The 20371-nt window shown below is 40.6% G+C and overlaps 1 protein-coding gene and 1 long non-coding RNA gene across 5 annotated transcripts in view; one reads left to right on the forward strand and one right to left on the reverse strand.

Annotated features, from left to right (window-relative positions):
* Positions 1 to 139, forward strand: part of LOC146395190 (uncharacterized) — a 104072-nt gene extending 103933 nt beyond the window's left edge. For all 3 annotated transcript variants that reach the window (XR_014831918.1, XR_014831917.1, XR_014831916.1), the window contains one exon: positions 13 to 139. This is a non-coding gene — a long non-coding RNA (uncharacterized LOC146395190). The remainder of the gene's footprint in view (positions 1 to 12) is intronic.
* Positions 1 to 20371, reverse strand: part of LOC146395191 (uncharacterized) — a 31698-nt gene that overhangs the window by 10147 nt on the left and 1180 nt on the right. Inside the window, exon 2 of one of the 2 annotated variants that reach the window (XM_085003098.1) lies at positions 147 to 347. The exons of the other annotated variant lie outside the window; for it this stretch is intronic. Within the exon in view, the coding sequence (XP_084859224.1) occupies positions 247 to 347 (101 nt within the window). The 3' untranslated portion in view covers positions 147 to 246. Of the gene's footprint in view, positions 1 to 146; positions 348 to 20371 lie in introns of those variants that run through there. 2 annotated transcript variants of the gene reach the window in all.

Raw genomic sequence — 20371 nt, forward strand, 5'->3', positions numbered from 1 at the left:
GCTGTGGTGTAGGCCGGCAGTTGCATCTCCTATTTGACCCCTAGCTTGAGAACCTCCACATGCTGTGGGTGTGGCCCTAAAAAGACCAAAAAAAAAAAAAAAACCTAAATGAAATAAAATAAAATAATAAGTACACACCATGGCCGTGGCCTTAGAATGGTCTTTATTGTTGATTCATTGCATCTTATTCTAAACCAAATTACCATTTCTATTCCCTGGTATCTAGTATAATGAATTAAATTCTTGCTACTCAAAGTAGCAAGAGGTTCTTGAGCCAGTAGCAATGGCATTACCTGGGAGCTGATTAAAAATGCAGAATCTCAGGGCGCACCTCAGATCAGCAAAATCTGTAACAAGATCCCCAGGTGATTGTTGTGTGCAGGAAAGTTTGAGCAACGTTGCTCTAAAACATTAACCATATTGATTCGTGCTTCAACCATTGAAAAATAAACTGTTTACGAGTAAACTATTTTGTTTAAATTTTTTTCCTAATATGTGAAAATATCAAATATCAAAGATAACGTGTGATGATAGCTCTTTCACAATATCCAAAAAATGTTAAATGTTAAATACAAAGCTAGAATTTTTCAGTAAATAGGGAGGCAAGACACCTGAGTGAAAAAAAGACAAAAAACAGTATTTACATATTTCAAGAAGAGCAGGGTGAACTATGTAAATTGTGATTTTTTTTTTCCTCTCCTGTATCAAAAATCGTTTCCCCTTCCTTAGAAGAGAGCCAGGCAAGCCCCAGCTGGCTGGATTCTCCATTTCCAGGTGGACTGCAAGGTGTGTCAAGAGACGACATAGAGGAGTAGCCACCGACTCCGTTCCTTACTACCAGACACTACAGAAGCCTGGGCTTCTTGCTTTCACACACAAATCCATCCCTTTCACAACCTCTCACATTAATCCTACCCCAGTTTCTACCTAGCTTTCCCCAAAGGAAGCTCCCATGACCAGGTGTGACTCCACCTCTAATTATTCGTGACTGCATTTGCATGCGTTTTTCCTCATTATACTATCATTAGCATAAGGACCAGGATTCTGTTGCCTGGGCAACCAGAAGCAGCCCTGTGCGCTGTGCCTGGTGATGGGATCCTACTATTAGTTTTTCTCTTATATTTTTGTATATGCTCATTTTTATGATCAAAAGAATGCAAGCCTTTCTCCAGCTCTGCCTCTTTTCATGTTTTGTAGTTGTTTCTGCAGTGTCCAGCTGATCTGTCTAATTTTTCTTGGATTTATTGCCTTAACTTCTCTGATTTCCTCTAGCTAATGCTGTTCTTTCCTTTCCTTTAATCAGACCCTCCTTTTGAATTGCCCACTCTGATCAGGACAGCCAGCTCAATATTTTAATCTCCTATTAGATCTCTGTCTCCTATTAGATGTTATATTCACCATTAAAATGACCCCCACTTATGAAATTTCCTTGTCTATTCTACTTCCTTCTTTTCTTCTCTTGCTCCAGTTATTTGCTACTGTAATAATACAAGACCAATAGAAAAATGATGCTATTATCATAATTCCTAATAGTAAGCTACATAAAACATTGTCTGCCCAACTCCTTTTTCTAAAGTAGTGGTTCCTAACCTTGGCTGCAAGTTGGAATCTCCTGGGTAATTTAAAAAACCACTCGTATCTGGGTTTTACCTCCCAGAGATTCTGACGTCCTTGGCCTGAGATAAAGCCTGGCAGGGAATTTTAGAAAACTTCTTGAGTGATTCCAATGTATAGCCCAAGTTGGGAAGCTGGAAGGGTAATAGCTTTCAACCAGTCCTTCCTGGCTTTGTTATTTTTGTTATTGTTGGCATTGATGACAAACTACAAATGTACACCTCCCTGAAGGTCTCTTGCCCGTCTTTGATCTATTTTCCCTGCACTCATTTTCTCTCCTTTCCCTGTTCTAGACTGCATATTGGTGGGCTGATCCTCGTAGGCTCTTTCCTGGATTCCTGCATCAGCTGGTTTCTAGTGAACTTCAGCCAGTGGGAAACACTTCCAGGATCCTGGAGCATTGTGGACTGAATGTTTGTGTCCTCCCCAAATTCATATATTAAAACCCTAATCCTCAATGTGATGGTATTTAGAGATGTGCCTTTGGAAGGCAATTAGGTCGTGAGGGTGGGGCCCAAATGAATGGAATTTGTGCCTTTAAAAAAAGACAGGAGACAGATGAGCTCTCTCTGTACCACGTGAGGACATAGCAAGAAGAAATCTGTCTACGAACCAGGAAATGAAATGGGCTGACACTATGATTTGGGATGTACCAACCTGAAGAACCCTAAGAAATTTAAGCCACCTCATCTACAGTATTTTCATTATAGCAGCTTGTACTGACACAGAGGCAGGGAGGAAGTGAGCAGCCAGGGTGTTTTTCCCTCTCTCTTTTTGCCTGTGTGGTACCTCCAGCTGTGTTCCCACTGTGTTTCCAGCTCCTGTCAGACAGTGAGACAGACTCAATGTGCTTTCAATTTACTGGGTGTGATCTGACCCATGGACTTTGTGAATGTGGCTTCTTCCCTTTGATCATCCAGGCAAGGGGTATTAATAGCTTCCTTCTCTTACTAAATTCAGGGGTGTCTGGCCATTCTATCTGGTGTTTCAATTCATCTATCCAGCCAGTTCTCAGTAAAATTTCCTCTGTGTTGGAGCTCCTGCTGTGGCGCGATGGGATTGGCTGTTTCTCTGTAGCACCAGGACTCAGGTTCAATTCCCAGCCCAGCACAGTGGGTTAAAGGAGTCAATGTTGCCGTAGGTTGTAACCGTGGCTCAGATCTGATTCCTGGCCCAGGATCTCCATAGGCTGCATGGAAGCCAAAAAAGAAAAAAAAATTCCTTTGTGTTAAATACTTTGGTTTCTGTTTCCCTGGTCAGGCCCTGCTTGACACAGTTCATGACATGCTGTCTAGATATTTGCAGATGCAACATCCCTGATATTTATAGACCCACTCTGACCCTCAGGGGGGTAGAGGTAGGTAGGTAGGGTGCTAAGATATGTGGCATATATACCATCTAGGAAGGTAGGTCCCTGTTCTTTGGGATGTAAGTACATCACACATTGACCCAAGATCTGTTGTTTAGAGTTACCACTCTAACATTGGCGATATGAGGGACTCTCCTTTCCAGCAAAATACAGCTATACACCATTACTATTACGAACAGAAGTAGAGTGCTTTATGGCCCACCCAGACCTTGGAATGAGTTCTCTAAAGCCTTGCAATCCCAAGTGTGATTTGTGAACTAGAAGCATCATAATTACACCAAAGCTTTAAAAAAACCAGAAATCAGGTCCTACTCCAGGCTTGTATTGTTATGATTCATATACCATAAAATTCTTCAATTTAAAATATAAAAGCATTTGATTTTTTTGTAAATTCAAGACATTGTGCAACTATTAACACTATCTAATTCCAGAATAGCTTCATCACACCAAAAAGAAATCCTAGACTCTTAGTGGTCACTTCTCACCCTCTCCTCCCCCAGGCCTTAGTTAAGCACTAATCAACTGTTTCTATGGATTTGCCTGTTCCAGACATTTCATATACATGGAATAATGTAATATTTGGCTTTTGTGTCTAGTTTCTTTCATTTAAAATGTTTTCAATAGAGTTCCTATCATGACTCAGTGGTAACCAACCCAACTAGTATCCATGAGGATGCGGGTTCAATCCCTAGCCTTGCTCAGTGGGTTAAAGATCCCATGTTGCTGTGAGCTGTGGTGTGGGTCTCAGACATGGCTTGGATCCAGGTTCTGTGGTGTAGACCAGTGGCTACAGTTCCAATTAACTCCTAGACTGGGAACCTCCATAGGCCGCAGGTGCAACCTAAAGAAGCAAAAGCCAAAAATAAAATGTTTTCAAGATTTTTCACATTATAGCATATATCAGTATTTTAGTCCATTTTATAACTAAATAATGTTTTGTTTTATAGGCAAGTAAATGGACATTTCATTTGTCCATTCATCAGTTTTTGGACATTTGGATTGTTTCCATCTTTTAGTTATTATGAACACTAATGTAGAACACTTGTGTAGAAGTTTTCATATAATTTTTTTTTTTTTTTGGTCTTTTGGTCTTTTTGTCTTTTTAGGGCCACACTCATGGCACATGGAGGTTCCCAGGCTAGGGATCCAATTGGAGCTTTTGCTGCCACAGCCACAGCAATGCCAGATCTGACCCACATCTGTGACCCACACCATAGCCCATGGCAATGCCAGATCCTTAATCCACCGAACGAGGCCGGGGATCGAACCTGCAACTTCATGGTTCCTAGTCGAATTGGTTTCCGCTGCACCACAATGGGAACTCCTGTAAATTTACGTCTTCAATTTTCTTGTCTATATACTTAGGAGTGGAATTGCTGAGTCATATGGTAGCTATATGTTTAAATTCTTGAGAAACTGCTAAACTGTTTTCCAATGTGGCTGCACCATTTTGCTTTCCTATCAGCAATATAAGAGTTCCAATTTCTCTACAACCTCACTAACACTTCCTTTCATCCATGTTTTTGATTATAGCAATCCTAGTGGGTATGAAGTGGTATCTCATTGTGACTTTAATTTGTATTTTCTTTTTTTAAAAGATAGTTCCCAGATTTATTAAAAATTAAGAAATGAAGATTGGGGATGGATGACCATTATGAATTTGTGGTTACACAATATTAGTGTATCATTACAAGATCATCTGTGATAATTTGTATCTTTTTAATGACTAATAATGTTGAGCTTTTTTTCCATGTGCTTCTTGACAATTTGTATATCTTCTTTGGAGAAGAAAATTGAAATTTTTTGTCTATTTTTGGGGGGGGGGGGCAGGCTATACTCAGGGCATGTGGAAACTCCCTGGCTAGGGATCAAACCCATGCCATAGTAGCAACCTGAGCAGCTGCAGTGACAATGCTAGATACCCAACCCACTGTGCAAAAAGAGAACTCCTCTTTGTCCTTTTTTTTTTTTTTTTTTTAAGGATCACCAGCAGCATATGGAAGTTCCCAGGCTAGGGGTTGAATCAGAGCTGCAGCTGCAGGCCTATGTCACAGCCATGGCAACACTGGATCCAACCAGCATCTGGGACCTATGCTACAGTTTGTGGCAATGCCAGATCCTTAACCAACTGAGCAAGGCCAAGGATTGAACCTGAATCCTCATGGACACTGTGTTCTTAACCTTCTGAGCCATGACAGGAACCCCTATCCGTTTTTTAATTAAACCACTTGTCTTTCATTGCTGAGTTGTAGGAAGTATTTTTTAAAAATACATTCTGGCACTATAATCTTATCAGGTATATTATTTGCAAATATTTTCTCCCATTCCATGAAATATCTTTCTACTTCCTTGATATGGTCCTTTGATGCACAAACATTTTAAATTTTTATTAAAACACATTTGTCTTTTTTTGGTTACTTGCACCTTAGGTGTACTTAGATATCTTATGCCTAATCCAAGGTCATGAAGATTTATTCTCACATTTTTTGCTAAAAGTTTTATATTTTTATCTCTTATATTTAGACCTTTGATCTATTTTGAATTAATTTTTCATTTAAGATGTGAGATAGAAGTTATTATTTTGTAAATAGATATCCAGATGTCCCATGATCATTTATTGAAGATTATTCTGTCCCCCATTGAATTGTCTTGGCAACCTTATTAAAAAATCATTTGGCTATGGATGTATTGGTTTATTTCTGTACTTTCAGTTTTATTCCATTGATCTATATGGCTATTCTCATGCCAGTACCACACTCTTTCATGTACTGTAGCTTTGTAGTAAGTTTTGAAATTGTTCTTCAACCTTGTTCTTTTTCAAGATTATTTTGGCTGTTCTGTGTCCCTTCCATGTCCATATGCATTTTGGATGAGCTTGTCAATTTCTGCGAAAAAGATAGCTGGGATTTTGATAAGTATTGTGTTGAATCTGTGTAGATCAGTTTGGAGAGCATTGCTATCTTAACAATATTAAACCTTTAACAATATTAAACAATATTAAACAATATTAAATCTTCCAATCCATGAACATGGGCTTCCTTACCATTTATTTGGGTCTTTAATTTCTGTCAACAATGTTTTGTACTGTTCAGTTACAAATCTTACACTTCCTCTGGCAAAATTTTCCAAAACATATTATTCTTTTTGATGCTATTTTAAGTTGAATTGTTTTCTTAATTTCATTTCTGTGGCCTTGCATTTTAAAATTTATATATTTTTTTCTTTTTATGGAAGTTCCCAGACTAGGGGTCAAATTGGAGCTGCAGCTGCCAGCCTACAACATAGCCACAGCAATGCCAGATCTGAGCCACATCTTCAGCTTGCAACAACGATGGATCCTTAACCCACTGAGCAAGTCCAGTGATCAAACTTGCACCCTCATGGGTTCTAGTTGGATTCTTTTTTTTTTTTTTTTTTTTTTTGTCTTTTTTTTTGTTGTTGTTGTTGTTGCTATTTCTTGGGCCGCTCCCGCGGCATATGGAGATTCCCAGGCTAGGGGTTGAATCGGAGCTGTAGCCACCGGCCTATGCCAGAGCCACAGCAACGCGGGATCCCAGCCGCGTCTGCAACCTACACCACAGCTCACGGCAACGCCGGATCGTTAACCCACTGAGCAAGGGCAGGGACCGAACCCGCAACCTCATGGTTCCTAGTTGGATTCGTTAACCACTGCGCCACGACGGGAACTCCTCTAGTTGGATTCTTAACCCTCTGAGCCACAATGGGAACTCCAAAATCTGCAATTTTAAGAAGACTCCCAGATGATTTCTTTGTACTTTGACAGTTTGAGAAGTGCTACTGTATTCAACAAACTCAACCCAAATGTTACTCCAAACAACGCAGCCAAATTCCATCCCCCAGAGCTGATAGCTCTCCAGTATGAAGTGACTTGAGGCAGTGTGGTTACAGGAAAGAGAGGGAGGACCAAAGGTACTACTTAGTGAATTAAACATTTTGAATAAGAGGAAGCAACTAGATAATATAGTTTTCTGTTTTAATTTCTATGTAATGAAAAACTGCTATTAAATATCCATTTAACTTAAGAGGAAACTATAACATTGACTTTTGCTTGAATTATGGGGATAAGGGATGATTTGAAAGAATTATTTTGATAATTATGATTTCTCCATTTCATTTTATATGTATTTTTCATTCTTTTCAATAACAGTAACAGTTACAGAAGTTAGACCTTAGAGAAATATAATTACTACACCCTATTCTGCTTTTTGGTTCTAGATACGACACCAATTACCTTTATGACTTTTTTATAAATCTCTTAATTTTTCTAACTTGCAGTTTCTTCATTTTAATAATGTAGAAATTAGACTAGATTTCTCCAGCATCTCATTCTTTTAGTCCTATGTTAGTTAATTCTGAATTCCTATCTCATCCAAAATTACTATTTAATTTTATGAACAATGCATTACAGAGTAACTTATGAATACTATAAGGTATGATTCAGAACGAAGGCTGTAAGTTCTGTTATTTTTAAAGATATAGCTAAAGATCAAATTCAACACAACATTTATAGTCATAATATATTCTCTCCACTTGCAATGTGCTTTAAGCAAGCAATAGTTAATGAAACAAATTACACAAAATGCAGTCCAAAGAGTTTATACTGAGATTTCTTTGAAGTAAATAAAATGCTACTTATTTACATGTCTTCCCCTAAATTGACCCTTCTGTATATTTAATACTCATTTTCTTTTTTCCCAATTTCACTTAATAATTTTATAAAATTAAATGGGTAAATTACTGTGTTAGTATGAAAACTACTAACATGATGCTTTCCAAGAATGAAGTGATTCCTTCATTTCTCTGAGACACACTGAGACACACTGTCATTTCACACAAATGTCACACTGTCATTTCTTCTCAAATATCGTTTCTGCAGAGGGGCCTTCTCTGGCCAACCTATTGAACTAGTACTGCTATCCAGTGCTCTAGGTACTTCACCTTGGTTTACTTCTCTTAGCAACTATCACTTCCTGACTTGTTATATGTTTTTTTCTTTGCATGAATCTCTTTCTTCTTACTAGTATATAAATTCCAGGAGAATAGGGAATTTATTTCTTTTGTTCACTGCTGCTATATCCCTGGGGTCTGGAACAGTGCCTGGCACATAATAAGTGCATACTTAATAATGATTTGTTATATGTGTCAATAAAAATCCATTTGAATAGAAAATTACGAAGTTGCCACCATGGCTCAGTGGAAATGAATCTGACTAGCATCCGTGAAGATGTGGGTTTGATTCCTGGCCTCACTCAGTGGGTTGGGGATCTGGTGTTGCTGTGAGCTGTGGTGTAGGTCACAGACACAGTTCAGATCTGGCGTTGCTGTGGCTGTGGTGTAGGCCGGCAGTTACATCTCCAGTTTGACCCCTAGCTTGGGAATCTCCATATGCCATGAGTGCAGCCCCAAAAAGACAAGAAAAAAAAAAAAAAAGGAACAATTTCAAATTGTTCAATTATTCAAAACTCCCTGGGGGGAAAATGAATGAAGAATGAATTGCTGTGATGCCAATGAAAGTTAAATGAATTTGGATTCAATATCCGCTTCCATTATCCATAGTCATTCTTCTAAATGCTGAGGGCAAAATGAAGACCAAGATCTAAATCTTATTATTGTCTGTCATCACCCTTATCTACTGTCTTGGCTTTGTGTCATGGCTGGATCTCTTCTACGTGTGTTTCGAACAAGGATGCAACCGACAGGCACTAGAACACAAATGCAGATTGCCTCATTACTTCATTGGATTCTCTCTGTATAATCAGATGCCCAAGAACAATTTCAAAAGGAATTCAAGAGAAAACTAATGCTCACAATTTAACACAATATGAATGTATTAATTATGCTTTTTTAAAAAAAGATCTTCCTAAAATATCTAAAAGACACTTTAGAATCATTAAAATATTGAGAATAGTAAGATAAAAACTGGTAAGTTTCCTTTCCAAACTGTTTTATAAACTTCCTTCACTGTTTTGAACGTGAGATATTTTAAGAACATAGCACAGGAAAACGAAATTCTCAATACAGTAATCATTTTGCTGCTTGGTCATATAAAAGGAAAACAATGTCTTGGATCTTTCTGGCAAATCTCGACAGTTAGAAAATGTGAAAGGATGCAAAACCAATCAGAATGTGTCTCTAGAGAATTTCTCATCTCAAGTGTAGTTAACAAACTCTCAGTCCATGGTCCTATTTAGATGCAGCCCATGTTTATGAACCTGAGAATAGTATAAAATAAACTCAAAATAAAATCTTATAATACCAGACATGGCAATCATTAAACTAAGATACAGCAAGTGTAATGAAGTATGAAAATATGTCCTTTGAATTCCATTTATTCAAAAATCTTCACAGAGCTGCACATTTTCTTTTAATTAATTCAATTACTGATTTGAATATGCATTATATTTTAATTATTGCAGACATGAAAAGAAGCATGGCTGAGGACGCATTTAACAAAAATATCTAATCAGCTTGAGGTTAGTCATTAAGTTTGTTTTTTCCTGAAGTTCTAATTTCTAGAACAATTGTGCCTATACTTTCTGGAGATACATCCCTATATGCTGGTCTATAGGGTGCACAGATTATTTTAGAATTGTACTTGTTTATTTCAACTGCTTATCTAGGGAAGTGTTAAATAAGAGAGAAAGGTTTGGGCTTTTTTCCATAATCGAAATAAAGATACAGTGAGCAGGAGTTCTCGCTGTGGCTCAGCCCCTCTAGTATCTCATGGATACTAGAACCCAATTAATATCCATGAGAATGTGGGTTCCATCCCTGGCCTCGCTCAGTGGGTTAAGGATCTGGCATTGCTGTGAGCTCTGGTATAGGCTCAGACACTACTTGAATCTGGCATTGCTGTGGCTGTGGTATAGGCTGGTGGCTACAATTCCAATTAGACTTCCATATGCCGTGGGTGAGGCCCTAAAAAGACAAAAAAAAAAAAAAAAAAAGTACAGTGAGGAGTAACTTCCTGATTTCACTGCTCTGTTTTGTCTAATCAACATAACAGTGTAGATTTACTCTGCTAATATATGCAATAGTAAAAGAAGATTGAGAAAGACTATCAATAAATATGTCATATAATAAATTATATTTTGCAAACCAGCTAGCATTTCTAGAGTATTATTTGTGCCATATTTATATCTTGATAGATATCAATATTCATTTAATAAGCATGTCAAATGTTGATGAACATTTTGTTGGGTAACAAAAGGATGATGCATCAGCATGTTTTTGGCTATAAGTAGACATTCATCTCAAAATGGCTTAAAAATATGGGAAATTATGATCTCACTTAGTTTGAAGTCAGAAGTAGGGCAGGTCCAAATTATTTCAGGCTAATTAAAGCTTCAGGTTCTTGGAATTTGCTCCGCTCATCTTAGCTGGTGGGCTTTGGTCCTGAAACTCTCTCCCTGATGCCCAGAAGACAGCTGTAACATCTCCTAACAATGAAGCCTGAACACAAGGTGTAAACCAGGTGGTTCATTCAAACCACTGGCACATGGTCACTCTTTCTGCAGCCAATCGTATTCTTTGCAAAGCCCCCATGCTGGCTTTGTGATGGAAAAATTAAGTGGTTTCCTATTCAATAGTCTAGTCTAATCTGAGATTTTCTGTCTAATCCACTAGTCAATGAAATCGTAGTATCCATTGTGAGCACACTGACCATTGCTGGTGTGTGCTGGTGGGAAGGAGAAGGGAGGAAAGGGAGAAAGGAGAAGCTGCTTAGATAAGGGATGGCGACTGATGGTTCCTTGGTATAAAAAGTTGGACCATGCTGCCTTGTGCTGGCATCGGCACTGCTGAGCAGGTAGGAAGAATCTGATATTTCAATAATTCATATGATGGTTTCAACCTAGCTGGTAGACATGTTTTTCTAGACCCCCTACTTAGTGTTATCTCTGCCGTGTTTCCCTTTGGAGCCCACAAATCATATACACTACTTTTAGGAGGTGTATTCCCCCCTCTGTTCCACTGCTCCACCACCAGGCTGGCTCATAACTTCTGCCCCTCAGCTAATCTCAGAAATCTCTCCTTTGGAAATACAGAAGCTTGTGGGGTTTAATTTGGTGTCCTCTGAAAGCCTGGGCAATGAAGAGAGGGTGGGTGATACTGTTTGACCCACTGCATCCTGTTGGCTCAGAGCCAGCAAGGAGCCTCTCACCTTTAGAAATGTCCAGGAGTTCCCTGGTGGCTCAGTGGGTTAAGGACCCTGCATTGCCACTTCTATGGGTCAGGTCACTGTTGTGGTGTGGGTTCGATCCCTGGCCAGGGAAATTCTGCATGCCATGGGTGTGGCAAAAAAAATTTCAAAAAGAAAAAGAAAGAAATGGCCAGATGAGAAACAGGTATCATTCATATAGTCCAGTATACATGCAACTTCAAAAGTTTTATGTTTAGGATCTGTCTACCCTATCTGACCTGCTTGGATATAGGAAGTGTTCGGGCACCAAACCCTGATTTCCCCCAAACTCTGTCTCCTTTAGTATATTTCTCTCTCCATCATCTCCTGTTTATACCTCCTGTGGCATGGTTGGGGGTGGGCCAGGAACAGACGGCAAAGTCTCCATTAAGTGTGGCCATGGGTCATCTAGGCTTGGAGATGATCTTGACAGAGAGAAAAGCCTAGTGCCTCCAGCCAGGGCTTCAAGCCTCTGAAGTTTTGACTGGAGTTGAAGAATCTACTTCCCAGACGACTTAGTCACAGGGCCATTAGCTGGAGGTCTCAGGTCCTCATGACGTGGGCCTCTCCCCAGGACTGCCCTAGGGTCCTTGCAACCACATACGTGGCTTGCCCCAGAGTGGACATACTGAGGGTGAGAGATTCGGAAGCCACAATGTTTTTTATGACCTTATCTTAGATGTCATACACTGTCGCGGTCACTTTATTCTAGTTATTAGAAGCAAGACCAAATCCTGGATCCATGAAAGGGCAGAGGAATTTAAGTTTCACAATTTTTTTTCTTTTTAGGGCAACACCTGTGGAAAATGGAAGTTCCCAGGCTAGGGGTCAAATCTGAGCTGCAGCTGCTGGCCTCCACCACAGCCACAGCAATCCTGAACCAGAGTGTCTGGACATAGGTGGGGAAAAGTTATTTTATTTTTGTAAAATGAAAAAATAGATTGTTAGTGCCTGAGGATGGAAGGCAGTTATTAACGGGATATAAAAGTTCATCAGATTTCTCAAGTTAACAAGGAGGAATTTGAGCAAACCAGAAAAATGAAGAAAGAGGTCATTGAAGAATAAACTAAATATAAGCAAAAAATAAGATTAAAAAACTAAAATCAAGTATATTACTTATTATACTAAATGTCAACATATTTTATTAGATTCTCTAATCAAAAGACAGAGAGATTGGATTAAATACTAACAGAAACATCTAGCTATATAGTGTTTACAGGAAACATAAATAAATTGATAGTGAAAGTTTAAAAAAGATTGAGGTATAGCAAACAAAAAGAAATATAGGAGTTCCCATCATGGCGCAGCAGAAACGAATCTGCCTAGGAACCATGAGGTTGCAGGTTAGATCCTTGACTTTGCTCAGGGGGTTAAGAATGGGGCGTTGCTGTGAGCTGTGGAGTAGATCGCAGATGCGGCTCAGATCTGGTGTTGCTGTGGCTCTGGCATAGGCCGGAGGCTACAGCTCCGATCCGACCCCTAGCCTGGGAACCTCCACACGCCACCGGTGTGGCCCTAAAAAGACAAACAAAAACACAAAAACAAATGAATATTGGACCAGGAGGTGTTAAGGGCTATGGACACTACCTAAGGAAAGGAGAGATATTATTTAACAATAAAAGGCAAAAGTTAGGAGTCAGATAAGCAAATATATATGCACAATCCATCATTTACCACATAAAGTTTTAAATCAATGTGCGGTGCAAAATAGTCAATAGCCTTCCCCACCACACAGAGGCACCCTGAAAGATATAGTTATTTTTAGTTATTTTAATGCCATTTTAATACATGGGTATTATAAAAGGTGAATTTTGTAAATATTTGTAAAAATATAAGAACAACAACAAACTCTACTAACTTTGCCTTAATCTTATGAAAACATCCATAAAGATTCAAGGAATTTTATTTATTTATTTTTTTGTCTTTTTTAGGGCTGCACTCATGGCATATGGAGGTTCCCAGTTTCGGAGTCGAATTGGAGCTGTAGCTGCTGGCTTACACCACAGCCACAGCCATGCCAGATCCAAGCTGCATCTGTGACCTCCACCACAGCTCCCGGCAATGCCAAATCCTTAACCCACTGAGAGAGGCCAGGAATCGAACCCAAGTCCTCATGGATACTAGTCGGCTTCATTAACTGATGAGTCACAGCAGGAACTCCCAAGAAATTTTATTTCCAACTAAATATACCAACACCTTGTGGCATGTCGTATAGATTACCAATTCATATTTCAATTATTCTCACATTTAAATTAAATTAATATAGTTGCTACAAGAGAACAACTACTCCATGGCCTTATTTTCAGGCCAGTAGACAAGAATTTAAGCACTCTGGTAGCTAACACTGTTTATTACCGGATCTCAATGACAATTTTAATAAAGATGTGTGCAGTAATTCAGTAGAGTCCCTTTTATTTATCAAGCATTCTGTAGAAAGCCTGGGACTATGTAAGAAGTACTAAATATGTAATCCCTTTGCACAACTGCAATTTAAAGATAACGTTTTATTGAATAGGAAAGATGGAATTTAGCCCATGCATTAGTCTCTCTTCTAGTTTTGTCTAGTTTTGCTGGTGAAGCAGGAAATAGATGGGTCCTAGGCTGAGCATCTTTAATCTATTCACTGTGGACAGATAACTTCAAGACAAAGAGTCTGGCAGGAACAAGGAGGAGCTGTGTCCTGCTTGGATTAAAGATGGAGACCACCTATTTCTCATTCTTGAGGTCAAGGAGGCCTCCGAACTACCTACTGGCAGAAACGTTCCTCAGGGGTCAGAGAAAGGAGGGGCACCAGACCATTGTACATCCCAGAGACCCTCCTGCTGGAATCCATCTGGGCTAAAAGATGCATACACACAGGGGAGGTCCCTGAGTCTGGGATGTGGGCTCAAGGCCAGATGAAGCAAGATGATTGGCTAGAGGAAGTCTGCAAGGACCGCCCCACACAAACCACCTCCAAAGTGTGGGTCGCTGTCTTCCTCTCTTGCTTTCTCTGTCTCTGTCTCTCCCTCTCCCCTTCCCCACCAGAGCCTGCCTGTGCTTCCTCCACACCCGTCTTCTCTCCTCTCTTAACAAACACTTTATTTGCCTCACTACTCTCAGTCTCTCTGCTGAATTCTTTCTCCAAAGGGACACGTTCTGGGGACCTACATCAAGTGGTTAGGGTTCAGCGTTCTCACCCCTAAGCCACTGAAGACCACTGGGATTGTAGGTGTACTACCCAACCAGGTCTGTTTGCCCAAAGCTCAGCCAGCCAAAGTCTAAGAAACTGCAGTTTGTGACAGAGAAAGGGTTTATTCACAAGGCAGATAAACTAGGAGACAGGAGGACTCATCTCAGATCCGCCCCCTCCAAGGTGAGGGGTTTAGGATAGTAGAGGATAAGCAGGGTGGCCTTAGGCTGGGGGAAAGGTGATGGAAGTAGGGGAAAGGTGAGGTAATTGGTGTTCTGAGTAGGTGCATCTGAGTTACATATTTCTGCATATTCAAAAGGGAGGTGATAGGGATAGGGTAGGCACAGGTGGTTGTAGAAGTCCCAGTAAAGGATCATAGATAGAGAGGGACATCTAGGGGATGTTGGGAGATCACCATAAGTTAATAAATTGCTCAAAAAAAGCCATCACAACAAGGCAGGCTTGCTTGCCTAGATAAGACACTTGTGAGAGAGGCAAGCTCTGCCCCGAGGTTCTGGCAGGCTACAGTTTTACCATCCGAGGGAAGTGGTGGTTGGACAAGCCCCACTCTTCCTTTCTGGGAGTAGTAGCTCCTCCTTTGTATCAGGTAAGGTGTGCATTCAAATCAGCAGAAGGGCAGTCCTCAAACTCCTTCCCTTGGTCTGAATCTGAATGAAGGCCTCATCCCATCCCCCACCCAGATACTGGGTGAGTGATTCTAATTTAAAACCGTGGGTCCCCAAAATAAAATAAAATAAAATAAAACAAAACCATGGGTCCCAATCTGGGTTTAGGCTGGATTTGAGCTCTGGCATGGAACATGGGTTCAAGTTCCAATAGGGGTTTAGGCTGGGTTCATGTCCTGGCACATGGGTTCAAGTCCCTTTCTGTATGCTGGCTAGGTTCAGGCTGTTAGTGCTGTCAGTTTCAGAGGCACTTAGCATGATGAGAGGATTGAGGTTTCCTACCCTTTGATGTCAATAGGCCCAGGCCTAGTTTTAGGGTGGGTGGTCCCAACCAGCCCCAGACAGCTCATACTAGGCAAGAGTTGACTCCAAGTTCCTATAAAGCAACTGGGCTGTGCGAAACTGGGAAGATATGCAATTATAGAGAAAAAAGGAAAGAAAGAAAAAGAAAGAACCCAAGCAAGCTTAATTAATGAAGGCAATTTACAAACAAAGGTTTTTTTTTTGGTTTTTTTTTTTTTTTTTTTTAGGGCCATACCCACAACATATGGAAGTTCCCAGGCTAGGGGCTGAATAGGAGATGCACCCTGGCCTATGCCATAGTCACAGAAATGCCAGATCCAAGCAGCATCTGCAACCACAGCTCACTGCAATGCTGGATTGCTGACCCACTGAGTAAGGCCAGGGATTGAATCTGTGTCCTCAGGGATAGGATTTATTTCTGCTGAGCCATGATGGGAACTCTGCAAAGGGGTTTTAACAAGTTGTTCCCTTACCTGCAAGGGAAGCTCAAGAATTTCTATTAATTATAATCTTCTCCTGACTCTACAGGGCATGGTTTCAGGTATAGGAGAACAAAATTTGCCACACCCAAATGTCTCTCTGTCATGCAGATTATTTTAAGCTGAAAACAATCTAGGCCCAAAGGAATCAGGAAGTCTTCTTTGGACCTCCCCCATAGTTGCCTGAAGAATTTAAAGGACATGTTCTCAGAATAGAGCTACCACTGTAGGCACAAGATTCGAGTGCCTGACCCACAGTGAGGCCAAACAAATGGAATCATCAGAGTTTGGAGCAGAGAAAGATTTATTGCTGGGCCATGCAAGGAGGTGGGTGGCTCATGCCCCCAAAAAAGCCTGAACTCCCTGAAGCAAAATTGTAAAGCATTTTTTGGGCCCATGCCCATGGCATGGAGAAGTTCCCAGGCCAGGGATCAAACACATGCCACAGCAGCAACCGGAGCCAGAGTAACGACAATGCTGGATCCTTAACCCTCTGAGCCACATGGGAACTCTGTAAAGCATTTTTAAAAGCTAGCTGAGGGAAGGGGATCATAGAGTAAGTGTATAATTCTCTGACTGGCTGATAGTCAGGTAACAGGGCTGTGGCACAAGGATTAGCATTATCAGTCCTTGGACTTCAGGAGGCCTGTGGGCTGTGCTCAAGGTCATCAAGTAGTTAACATTTGGTGGGGATGGGTGTTCATATTTGTAAATCAACTCAGGAAATGTGCATCAGACACTATTATATAGGTACTTCAAAGAGGAGCTAAAGCAGAGGATATGGGGAAAAGGGCCTGGAAAGTACCAGAGGGTCCTGCTCTCTTACAACTCCAGCGAATATGGGCTAAGTATGGAAGAGGGAACTCAACAGGGCCTAGAGTTCAGAGTTCACTCTGTGTCTGCACAGCACCATGTTTTGTTAAATATTTGTTTATCAAGTATTTGCTTTTTCATCTCCATGTGAATTGCCTTCCTTAGGTGGGCTCCAGGATAGACATTTGCAGCCAGCCAACTATCTATACTTCAAGATAGAAATAAAAACAGGCAGAAGGCAAATAACTGGTACTTGTATTCTTTGGGCATGTTAAACAATGGTAATGGCAGGAACAGAGAGGAGGTAAGCCCTGCTTGGTGCAAAAGACCAAGAGGTCACATACTACCTGTCCTTGGGGTCAGGGAGACCCCAGCTACACATGCGCCGAAAGACCCCTCTGGGTCAAAAAGGGATGGTACACCAAGCCATAATCAGTCCTAGTAACTGTCCCATAACCATTTGCTCTGGAATCCATCTTGGCCAAAAGATGCCCACACAGACCAGGGAGGGCCCTGGGTCTGGTCAGGTGTGAAAGATAAAACAGGGTAACCAGCCAAAGGAAAACAGACCCAGAAGAACTGTCCTACATAAGTGATTTAAATCATCTCACTGGCGTGGTCCTCACTGAGGAGGATGCCTGCATCCACACTCCTCCCTTGGGTGTGTATTACTGCTTTGCTTCTGTATTAGATGAATTGATTACTTCGCTGTGTGCTCTCCCATGCGTTGTATTGTGTTTCTAACAATAAATTTTATATCTGTTTTTATAGTCTTTGCCTCATTGAAACATTCTTGCTTTCAACAGGGGGCAAGAATCAGGAAGTTCTCGTTGTGGCTCAGTGGTGATGAGCCCAACTAGTATCCATAAGGACTAGGGTTCAATCCCAGGCCTTGCTCAGTGGGTTAAGGATCTGGCATTGCCGTGAGCTATGGTGTAGGTCATAGAAGCAGCTCAGATGCTGCATTGCTGTGGCTGTGGCATAGGCTGGCGGCTGTAGCTCTGGTTCAACTCCTAGCCTGGGCCTAGGAACTTCCATATGCCACATGTGCAGCCCTAAAAAAGGGGGGGGGGCGGGCAAGAATCAGGACAATTTTACTTTTAGCCTCTTGCTAGTCTAGTGGTGAAGATTCCTGGTTTTCACCCGGGCTGCTCAGGTTCAGTTCCTGAGCAGAGAATAAAGATCTCACTCCAAGCCATCACTCACTGCTCTCTCTCCAAAATCACTCCCCTTTGAAGTCCCAAACCACGCCCCCGATATCCTCTTTTGGCTTTGATAGCTTTTAAGGTGAGGGCTCCATCCATTTTTCCAAGTTACTCAGTTCTCCTGGGTCTCTCCTTGTATACATACTGTTAAACTTTTATTTGATTTTCTCCTGTTAATCTGTCCCATGCCAATTTAATTCTTAGATCATCCAGAAGAACCTAGAAGGTAGAGGAAAATCTCTTCCTCAATGACAGTGAAAACTCTATAAACTTCTCCATCATGTCTCCATTCGGTGTTTTAAGCAGTAAGACTAAATGCCCTTTTCTCTCATTTTGTTTCTTTGTGTTGCCCAAGTTCTGACAATTCTACTGCCAAATGGCTAAGAGATCTCATAAAAGTGGGGAAAAGTTGTATCTATTTACTAATCTGTGGGATTTCTAATATTTTACCCTACGGAGTTCCTATTTTACCCTACGGAGTTCCTGTCATGGTGTATGACCTTGCCTCTGTGAGGATATGGGTTCGATCCCTGGCCTCACTCAGTGGGTTAAGGATCTGGCATTGCCGTGAGCTGTGGTGTAGGTCACAGATGTGGCTCGGATCCCTAGTTGCTGTGGCTATGGCATAGGCTGCAGCTACAATTCTTCCTTGACCCCTGACCCAGGAACTTCAATATGCTGCACATGAGGCCATAAAAAGAAAAGGAAAAAATAAAATAAAGTAAAATAAATAAAATAAAATTTTACCCTAATTATGCCTGCCCTCTCGTTAGTAGGAAGCTGGTATATTTAAGTTACTCAGTATAACTAATCTCCCTAGGCCACAAATAGTTAAAAATCAAATATGGATTTCTATTGCAAAACTACTGTTCAGTTACTTGCTCATAAAATCAAAGAGAGTTTTTATGAAACTCAAGAGATACCCTCTCAGGGGAAAATGTTTCCTCAAACCATGTTAAGAGAGCGAATCAGACTGCTTTGTTTATATCCAAGGCCTCAATCAACTAACAAATGTTTGCCCAACTTACACTCAAAATATTTCGCCAAGAGTTCCGATAAATTTAAGCATGGTTTATACATTATTAATCTCTTCTTCTAGGTATGTTTTTTTCCATATCTATCAGATCCTCAAATAATTTTAGAAACCTTCTCCAGAGTTAAACAGTGCTGCCAAAATAAGAAAGGATTGTTAAAATCCATTGATGGCTAGTGATACAGTTAGAACTATTCATCCACAGAAGCGTTCCCGAAGAATCAACCACCTTGGTCCACCATGGCCAAGATGAAATTATACATTGTTAAGCCTACTTTCTTTATGGCTTGCAAGGGTCATTCCTATTATTGTGATTTTACAAACTGAGACCCAAGTAAGCCAAGTGACTTCCTCTTCATTTCCAAACCCCATTAGTTCAACAAGCCAAACTCAAATGTGAGGCTTTTCCTATACTGAGAGATACAATTCAAGAAATGGTGCTTTGGGAGTTCCTGTTGTGGTTCAGCACTAATGAACCCAACCAGGATCCATGAGGATTTGGTTTCGATCCCTGGCCTTACTCAGTGGGTTAACTATCCAGGGTTGCTGTGGCTGTGGTGTAGGCCAGCAGCTGCAGCTCAGATTCAACTCCTAGACTGGGAACTTTCATATGCCGCAGGTGTAGCCCTAAAAATATTTTAAAAAAAAAGAAATGGTGCTCTGATTTTAAAATCATCTAAGAGAAGTGTGTGGTAAGTACGTGAGGATTAATAGTGTAGCCATCCAGTAAAATTACACTCGAATATCTATACACAATCTAATAATTAATAATTAATTATCAGACTAATAAGAGCATACAAAATGAAATTATGAAATAGATTGGCAAAAAGTTGTTTTTCTTTTGTCTTTTTAGGGCTGCACCTGTAGCATAGGAGGTTCCCAGGCTAGGGGTTTAATCGGAGCTACAGCTGCTGGTGGCTTGTGCCACAGCCATAGCAATGCCAGATCTGAGCCACGTCTGTGATCTATACCACAGCTCATGGCAACACCAGATCCTTAACCCACTAAGCAAGGCCAGGGATCAAACCCAAAACCTCATGGTTCCTAGTCGGATTCGTTTCTGCTGAGCCACAACGGGAATTCCGACAAAAAGTTTAAAGTGTGACAAAACCAAGTTTTGGCTAAGATACGCACTGCTAACAGGAGTCTGAGTTGCTGGAAAACCAGTTGACATTATCTTGACACTTAACACATAGGTTAAGTAACCTATGACCCAGATATTTCACTCCTGGGCATATACCTTAAAGAACTCAAGAATCTGAAGACATGTACAGACATGATCATAACAGCATTGCTTTCAATAACAAATACTGGCGACACCTTAAGTGTTTGTCAATAGTAGAATTGATTTAAAAAGGGTGTGGAATGGTGATACAATGGGATAGTTTGCAGTTGTTAAGACAAAAGAGCTATAAATAAACATCCCGACTAATACATATTTCAAAAATAAGATGAAAGAAAACAAAACAACGCACCATTCTATACCATTTTTAAAAA

This window comes from Sus scrofa, chromosome 17, assembly GCF_054392235.1.
Source record: "Sus scrofa isolate SSC_HxYL_T2T_F1_AM1 chromosome 17, Sscrofa_HxYL_maternal_Yorkshire_Landrace_v2.0, whole genome shotgun sequence".
NCBI lineage: Eukaryota > Metazoa > Chordata > Mammalia > Artiodactyla > Suidae > Sus > Sus scrofa.